Here is a 9873-nt window from a genome sequence, read left to right on the forward strand (position 1 = left end):
CACTGATTATGTCTCTCTCATGTCCTCTACACGATGATAGCCCGTTGTGCACATGGAGAAACACACCAGTCAAAGACTGATATGTGAAACCTTGTCTCAACATTGGATTGTTCCTGGATTCAGCACGGTCGCAGCCAGGTATACCCAGGAGCATATGACCTGTGCTTTACATAACATAGGGAGACTAGTGAAGACAGCACAGAGGCACACACCTGGGCCATTCTACCCACTTCTAAAGGTTGCAAATTTGTATATTATGCCATATCTGTGTTGACAGCTTATCTGTATACATTAAGGCCTGTCCGATCAGGTATCGTTTTGCCACTACAGAGGTAGCAGCCAAATTGTTGAACGAGGTAATTCTGTGGGTATGGGATACCAGAGACAATAGAAATAAAGCCTTTTCACACTCCCTGCCACCCTTCCTTCTGCATTGTATCCCCTTTGGATTAGCTTCCAGTACAAGGCGGTACTTTCAGCAGCAGTTGCAGATACCGTATGGTACTTTCTCCGGATATGTCCAGGCCCTGTGGAAACATTCATATTTGATGCATAAACAAGTGTTTGCTTCCCTTCCAGATCCTGACTTCGTGTATACAACACATGTTCTGGAGCCAGGATATTGGAAACATGTAAGAAAATCTCCGGGACCATGCTACGAGGGTCCTTACCAAGTTCTGATGACAACAGCCACTTCAGTGAAGTCTGAAGGGAAAACAGACTGGGTTTGCGCTGGCCACTGCCAGAGAGTGACCGTGGCAGGAGAGTAATCATGTATCATTGTATCCTGTGTAAAATTAATGTAATGCTTGTCCTCATAATAATAATGAGGAAGGGGAAATGGTATGACACCCTACTGGGAGCAATAGGTATTGCAGTGGAAGTACTGGACCTCACTGATATGATCTCAGGCCAGAGCCAATGAGGCTCAGCCAGTAAATCTACAGGCCCAGTGGATGCCATCCATTTATTCTCCTCAGTGTTTAATGTTTGGATTGTGATAAAATGTGTTAAGAATTTTAAAATGCTAGCTTAGCTACTCAGCCTAATTTGCTTAAATATTAGAGTGTTAATGCTATAGAATGTAGGTTGAGAGATATATGTATACTCAGTCTAACTTAATGACCAATAATGAACATTTGTGAAGAAATATCAGATTGATGAAAAACACCTACAAATGACACATTGAGACTGGGAAACAGACAATTAAAACTTTGCAATGTCTAATATTTCTATGTGTTCTTCTAACATTGTGGAATTGTTGTCCCTCCAGCATCATCTCCAAGGAGAAATCTCCATGATGACTATCATACTGGTTGACCTGATCTATGAAGCTATTGAACCATAGAGCAAAGCAGCAAGTACTGTTCGCTTACAAAGAGTGCATTCTGCATAAATTATGGACAGCTGAACAAAGATGGACTGTACTTTGAAATGTGTTGTTTAGAGATGAGCGAGTATACTCGCTAAAGGCAATTGCTCGAGCGAGCATTGTCTTTAGCGAGTACCTGCCCGCTCGAGACTGAAGGTTCGGGTGCCGGCGGCGGGCAGGGAGCTCTCTCCCCCCCGCTCCCTCCTGCTGACAGCCGCTACTCACCACTCCCCCGCGCCGGCACCTGAACCTTCAGTCTCGAGCGGACAGGTACTCGCTAAAGGCAATGCTCGCTCAAGCAATTGCCTTTAGCGAGTATACTCGCTCATCTCTAGTGTTGTTCAAACACCTCCTTACAATATTGTATTCCGCTTCTGCTTGTCTCATGAAGACACACGCATGCTCCTTCTCCTACCCAGGGATAGCATAGCTGCCATAGGATCCGGCGAGGGGATGCCCTACGGGTGTTACCTTGTATGGGTAAAGGGTGTGGACTTCTGAAAAGAGCCCAAGGCGTTTATGCCCTTCTCCCAGTGTTAGGTAAGGAAACCTGCCCCTGTAGGATAGTTTAGTTTGGTGTCGGGAAGGAGAGTGAGAGGTTTGCGTGGTATAACATAGTAGGGCAGCAGAAGTGATCCCAAAACGGTGAAAACAATGGAGAATACCTATTTGTGTGACATTTTCATATTAATTATTCATGATAATAAAATTGTATGTGTGTCCTTGAGTTAACATATATTGAAATATTAAGAGTAGCAGTAATAGGGCCAGTCTGGAAGATAATAAAGTGTTGTGTTTCTTAGAAATGTAAACCTTAGGAGTTAGAATATAGTGTGTGAAGCTTTAGGGGTAACATATTGTGTGCAGCAAGTATATACATAATGTAAGAATAAATCATGTAAGTTGCTGTTCTCTTAAGGAGCACGTAACCAAGGTCCAGGTAATGCTCTCTGGTATGTTAAAAAGGGATTAAAGCACTGTAGCTACCTACGAGACCAGGAACTGGTAATGAGACACCTGTTATCACAGAGGTCATCCTAATAGCAACATAGAATATAATGTGTGCTGTGAATATATATATTTTACTAACCGTGAAGAGGAGGACGCCAAGAAGCCACTGCAGGAAGATTGTATTGCTCAGTTTCCATTCAAATAAGAGGAGGAAATGTAATGGAAAATATTTGATTATGAAATATTTTGGTTATGGAAAATAATTATTTGAATTAAACTGCGCCATAACAGACAGCATTGAAATATACCAGAGAAGCTACTTCACAAACTAGGTTGTGTAACTATACTGAGGGACATATGTCTAGATAGGATAAGGATATCGAGAAACTTCCACATGTCGGCTCAAGGGGCCATACCAAGAACATCAAGATACTAAGGGGGGGGGGGGGGGGTGACGCCTCACACTAAGGATAGAGAATAATGTAAAGTAATCATGAACTGGATATATGTGAGTGTATATATGTATATGTGTATATATATTTATATGTAAGTGTACATGTATGTGCGTATGCCTATGTGTATATGGATATATGCGTATAAGTGATATTTGAAATATTATGCCACAGAATCATCCTGTAATGTATTGCACAGATCACGTGACCATATTCTTAGCTATTCACTGCTGACTTGGAAGTTTCTGGAAGGTATGCAAATGAAGAATCAGAATGTATCCAGTGAATGCCATGCAATGTCTGAGAAGTAACCAATCAGAGGTCAGATTGAGAACTGTCCAAAGAACTATGATATTTCTTGGAGTAATGAGGTGTAACCAATGGACACGAATAAGAAGGGTTAAGTTGACCTATGAGAAATGTTGGATTGGAAACTAACCAATAAACGTGCATAGTTAATTGTCCAATGATGTTGCGACACCCCAATGTAAGGGGGCTATAAATAAAGTTGCTCAACATCGATTTGTTGGGAATTCTTTGATGAATCCATAACTGTGTGGGCTCTGTCATTTAATTCCTCCGTCATATGACGTACTGAACTCTAGGTGTGGCAGCCCTACTGCATGGGTCACCTAGACTTCAGTCTCATGGTACACTCTGCTGTCCCTCAGCAGGCTGTCACCGTAGCATGGGTCATATGATGTCATTCACAAGGTACACTCCGCTTTCCCTAAACGGCCATAGATTTTTGCCGTAACATAAGGTATTGAGAAAGGTATTGAACATTGACTATGGTGCTTGCTTTCACAAGAGTAATGTATGTTTCTCTGCTAAACTTTAGTAAGTTTATTGTGAAGAGTCAAACTGGGGCAGACATCACTCAGGCAATCAGTGTGTTCCAGTCTCTGCTCATAATTTTTGGAGATGGAATTAATTTGGTTGGAGGGATTAATTTACATTAGGCTGTTTTGTGGGTGTGATATACATAAAGAGGCAGGGCTGTTGATAAAACTTTTGGGTCGTCTGTGGTTTTTGCCCCAGTTGTCCAGAAATAGTTCAAAAGTAGGTTGGCAACCCTGCTCAGAATGCACCATAATACTAGGTTGCAACAATATTTAAGCCTTTTCTCAAACTGGAATTGCATACAAACACACATCAGTGTAGAATATATTCAAGTAATTGACATCTTGATGTTGATGTAGAAAAAATATGAAGGTACAATAAATTGTGGTTTAATTGCAATATAAATGCTTACTGAATGTTCAAGCAACAATTGATGCTGTATGCATAACATACTAGCTCAGAAATTGAAAATATTATGAATTTGTTAGGTTATGCTTCTGGGACCTGTACTATGAGTTTCCAGGAGCACATTTCCACAGGTTTGGCATGATTGAGCTGGCTGGGTATGGTGTTCTCCAGCCAGCCAATCATCACCAATCTGTTACATATAAATATCACCCCTTTGGCTGGAGGGACCTGGTGTTCCTCATTTCTCCTTGTGGTTGCACTCATGCTTGTTGCTCAGTAAGTGTGAGCTGCGATGTGTTCTGTGTGTCTGAGCTGGTTGCCAGACATGTGGTGTGAACAGTCCTGTGTTAGTATGAACTAATGTCTTGTGCTGCATGGATTGTTTACCATCTAGCAAGAATTAGGTCTATAGGTTCCAGTGTGAGGCCCTCCCTATCAGGACGAATGCTGTGCATGCAGGCAGGATTCATGGGGGCTAGTTGTCTTCTAAGAGTAAGGACCCACAAGACAACGAGGACCCTTGAAGTGGGCTTGCAGGCTTAAAGGAGTTTTCCAGTGTAATACTACTGATGATCTATCATCAGGATAGGTCATCAATAGTTGATCGGCTGGGGTCCGTCGCTCTGGACCCTGACCGATCAGCTGAATGGGCATATGCTATCAGCGCCGCAATAACACATAGGTTGGAGCAGAAGCCTCAGCACCAACCTCTGTTTAGTGGCAGGTGCTTGTAACTGCAGGCACAACTCTCATTGGAATTTATGAGAACCGTGCCTGCAGTTACAAGCACCGGCTACTACATGGGAGGTCGGCATAGAGACTTCCGCTCCAAATACACAAAGGTCAGAGTGGAAGCAGGCAGGTTTCTTAGGGTTAGTTGTCTCGTTAGGGTAGGGACCCTTGATGTGGGCTTGCAGGCTTAAGTGTCTTGGCTGATCCACGAACGAATACCTGGAACATTCTTTAGCAATTCCACCTGTTATGTGTGCAGGTATGTATGGTGCATGTTTTGGGTTATTTGTCAGACATGGTTTATGTCTGTATTCCATCCTATATCTGTTCCACCTGTCCACTGGTTGGTGGATGCCTGGTTGATGATGTTTATTTGTCCTACCTGTCCATTAGTGGGCCGATACCTGAGAATTATCCTGTCCCATTCGTCCATTGGTAGGCAGATGTTAGGGTCTTGTTTGTCTATCTGTTCCTGCATCTAGCCACTAGTATAGCAAGCTCACACATCAGTCCTGGCTGCTCCTGTGCCATGTGATCCCAGAGTCCCATTGGCAGGCTAGGACGAACATAATAAAACTAGATTTATGTACAGAGATGTATCAATACAGAATACAATCAAATAATTGCTAATATGCAGTACATATATAGATGAAGTTAACTATGGCTGACTAGTGATATAAGTGCTAGCCGTGAATTTGCGCAACTGGCTATGATATGCATGACATACTGAAGTAAGGACTAAGTGCTCAGTGGTATCTGGTGGAAAAACGGCACTTTCACTAATATAATATTATAGTGACACAGGCACCACTTATAAATGAAAGAGACAAGGTGCAGCAATACTGTGTCAACACAAGCTGACTCTATAAGCACATGTGCAGAAACAGAACAGGTATCAGATCAGTTTTAGGCAATCAGAATAGAGCGAGTGGACTACACACAAGGACTCCCCAATAACTGGCACAGGTAGAAAGGCTGAGCAGGTTCATATAGAGCACCGAGCACACTGATTGGCTGCTAGAGAGGCACACTAATTGGCTGCTAGAGAGGCACATTGATTGGCTGCTAGAGAGGCCCACTGATTAGTATGCTGGCAGAACCTGATTGACAGGGGGGAAGAACCAGGAAACACTCAGCTCAGAATTAAAGCAAGACACAAGGAGGAATAATAGAATACAGAAGTTCCATAATGCTACAGCTGGGGTCCAAGTGACGGTGGCTGGCACAAAGAACACGTAGGTACATTACACTCTGCAAACTGTAGAAAGCCGAGTTCATCCCAGGCTTGGAGAAATTTAAAATCCAAAAACTTAATTTTTTCATCATTTAAAAAAAACGTGATTTTAGTGGTGCTTCCCAATGCATATGTTTATCGCATACCCCAGCCTGCCTCATCAGGAGCCTGATATTAGAACAATAGTCATATAAAGATAGATAGAAAATATCTAAAAGAAAGGGCGTCCAGCCTTGAAATCAACATGGCAACCATCAAGGCTGGGTGTCATTTATTATTTTCTATCTTTATATGAATAGTGTTGTAATATCAGGCTGCTAATGAGGCAGGCTAGGGTATACTGCTGAAACATATTGAGCCAGAGCAGCAATAGTTCGGTACTGGTTATCATATTACTGCCTTTGAGATGGATATAAGGACTTTTATATATTCAAGGCTGCCACATGAATAGGGGTATTTAGGGTCTTGTTTATGGGAGATATAGGGTATGATAGTCCTGTTTTAGGGCTCGTTCACATGAGGGAATTTGCGCAGCTAAGTTAGCCGCGCAAAAAAGTTGCAACTATTAGGACCAGTGGTATCCTATGGAAACGTTCAGATGAAGGAATTTTAGACATGCAAAAAAATAAAAATCGTACCTAAAAAGATAGGACATCAGCGACTAAAATTCAGCAATGGAAATTCCCCGCTATGCGAAAATATAAGTTTTGACCTATTTTTGGTGCACGATAAGCAGGAGTGTCTATAGACTATGGGAGCTGGGAAAAAGGAAGGGCAGGGAGTTTAGCTGCGTCCAACGCTCGGAAAAGAGGACAGGTGCCTGTATTTAGGACATTAGAAGTCACTAGGAGGATTTCTACCAACCAAGGGAATTCCGAACAGCTGCACTTTTTTTCTGCAGCACTCCACTCCAGATCGTGTGAATGGGCGATTTTTACGCGAATGAAGCTTGGGACTCGACCAAGGAAACCATCCATTTTCTTGTTTTCTTGCACAGTTAGCAGTGATTTTGTTTTCAATCAGAACCTTTGCGCGATTAGGTATCTTGTGTGAACGAGCCATTAGGAATGGAAGAGCCAGGGATCATCTAATTGACTGAATAATTGAGTGGCATTATGAATGTAAATGGACTTCCCAGCTCCTATTTTTGATTCCTTCGTGTGGGACAGGAACTGAACACGTCGGTCACATTCTTGATGCATTATGGTATATTCTGATCTATTATCAGCTCAATTTGATTTTTAATATTTATTAAATAAAGGCTATGTTTTATCACTTTTCTACTCTCCTGCAGTGAATACAGAGTGTTTTTGATTAAAGGGGTTGTCCCGCGAAACAAAGTTGGGGTATACACTTCTGTATGGCCATATTAATGCACTTTGTAATGTACATTGTGCATTAATTATGAGCCATACAGAAGTTATTCACTTACCTGTTCCATTGCTAGCGTCCTCGTCTCCATGGTGCCGTTTAATTTTCAGCGTCTAATCGCCCGATTAGACGCGCTTGCGCAGTCCGGTCTTCTCCCTTCTGAATGGGGCCGCTCGTGCCGGAGAGCTGCTCCTCGTAGCTCCGCCCCGTCACGTGTGCCGATTCCAGCCAATCAGGAGGCTGGAATCGGCAATGGACCGCACAGAAGACCTGCGGTCTACCGAGGGTGAAGATCCCGGCGGCCATCTTCGCAAGGTAAGTAAGAAGTCACCGGAGCGCGAGGATTCGGGTAAGTACTATCCGTTTTGTTTTTTTAACCCCTGCATCGGGTTTGTCTCGCGCCGAACGGGGGGGCTATTGAAAAAAAAAAGAAAACGTTTCGGCGCGGGACAACCCCTTTAACATTGTTATTTTATATTGCAAATAATATTTACATTATACAGAATGCAATTTAAACAACTCAGTGATCCATAAAGCTCTCCACAGTGCTGCATTTCCCTATATCTCCTTCCTCATCTCTGTCTACCAATGTACCTGTTCTCTCAGCTATGCTAATGACCTAACACTGAAGCCCCATTTACGCAGGACGACTGTTGGGCAAACAATGCCCGGCACTCATCCCCGCATGTACTCGCTCCTGTACTGTTGCACAGTAGCGAGTATCATTGGCTTGCAGTAGGGCGGTTCGAGGAGATTTCATTCCTCGCTCTCCCCCGCCCCTCTCCATTCACTTAATACAGCGGCCGTTCAGTATTGAACGGCTGCTTTTTACATTGAATGATCATCATTCAGAATCATCGTTCAGCTCGTCGTTTAGGCTGCATAAAAACCTGAACGATGATCGTTTAGTTTAAAAAGCAGCCATTCAGTACTGAATGGCCGCTGTGTTAAGGGGCGGGGGAGAGCGAGGAGTGAAATCTTGTGCAGCAAGTACACACAGGGACGAGTGTCGGGCATCGTTTGCCTGACATTTGTCCAGTGTAAATAGGCCTTAAGTTCCTCCTTAATCCAAACTTCCCGCTCCCAACTTCAAGATTTTTCCAGAGTGACACCACTTCTCTAGAATGCACTACCCCAGTCAGGTTTGTTCCCAACTATCACAGTTTTCAGAGTACCCTAAAAATGCATCTTTTTAAGGCTGTCTTCCATATTCCCTTATCTAACTTCTTTGCATCTACCCTGCTTCTACACTCCCCCTTGAATCCTGCCCCCCTTCTTCTCATTGTATCCCCCACACACCTTAGGGGCTCATTTACATAGGCGTATGCATACAAAGCTGCAGCATTCTATGCATCGCAGCCCATATCCTCTGCCATCAGAGAGCTGGCAGAGATCACGTACAGGCTGAGATTGGCACTGCGCATGCCCGGGAATCTGACGTCACGGGCATTCAGATTGTTATTTTATTTTATTTTTTTTTTCAAATTCCCCGCTCTGTTCAGAGTGGGGCTGTGTATTGAAACGCTGCCCATACAAAATACATGTGTATGGACAACATTTCATATGCAGCCCATACAAGAGCTGCGTATGATACGCAGGGAAATAGAGCATGCTGCGATTTATTTCCCCTGTGTATCGATATGCAGTGTCCGCACGCAGGTGTGCATGGAAGAGTGACATTTATTGCCTCCATTCACCGCGTGTTACGCATGGGAAACACATGTGCATAATACCCGGTGACAATACGTCTGTGTGAATGAGCACTAATGCACGTGTTACCTGTATATACACAGATATGGCTTCTGGGCGGCTCAGAGAACGTTATGTATATACTGTATGTAAAGCACTTGTACCTCTTGTGTCACCTCTCTTTCCTTATAGTCTGTAAGCTCTTGTGAGCAGGGACTTCTATTGTTCAAGCTGTCCATTGGTTTAATACTGTATATTATGTCTTATTTTGTGTATATTCCCTCTGACTTGTAAAGTGGTGTAGAATATATTGGTGCTATATACGACTCGTAATTAATATTATTTTACGAATGCCTAATTTTAACATTTCATGTGAAAGATGCAAAAAAAAAAGGCAGTCCAGCAAGTAGCAGCTTTAATATCCTCCACCTTATGAATGTATCCACTTAATACAATATATACAGTACATGTATCTTTACACTATAGATGCTTTTTTGAGGTAGGTAATTAGTACCGGAATTGGTCTTCCCTAAAATGATACCTGATAATATAGACTGCAGAAAGCTATTGGCTCATGAAATTGAATAATTGAAAAATGGCCTCGTAGTGACCCAGCTATGGGTTCATGGTAGTGGCTGACGTGTATCTGACCTCATCATGTCTGATGGGAAGAGGGAAATTATAGAGCATCCTTGCATGAAGGAGAAAAGGTCAGAGATGAGAGCTGAGCGAGGGCTTTGAATTATACATATGTCATTTTACGAGTATGTTGGGGGCTGCTAGTAAAAGGCGAGGATCTGTCTTATAGCGGGGGGGGAGTT

General features: G+C 42.9%; 1 protein-coding gene across 1 annotated transcript in view; it reads right to left on the reverse strand.

The window, feature by feature from the left end:
* Positions 1–654, reverse strand: part of EIF4E1B (eukaryotic translation initiation factor 4E family member 1B) — a 62235-nt gene extending 61581 nt beyond the window's left edge. Inside the window, exon 1 of the mRNA XM_066589284.1 lies at positions 496–654. Coding sequence (XP_066445381.1) covers positions 496–654 — 159 coding nt within the window. The remainder of the gene's footprint in view (positions 1–495) is intronic.
* Between the last annotated feature and the right edge of the window lie 9219 nt (positions 655–9873).

The sequence above is a fragment of the Eleutherodactylus coqui genome, chromosome 2 (assembly GCF_035609145.1).
Source record: "Eleutherodactylus coqui strain aEleCoq1 chromosome 2, aEleCoq1.hap1, whole genome shotgun sequence".
NCBI classification, from domain to species: Eukaryota; Metazoa; Chordata; class Amphibia; order Anura; family Eleutherodactylidae; genus Eleutherodactylus; species Eleutherodactylus coqui.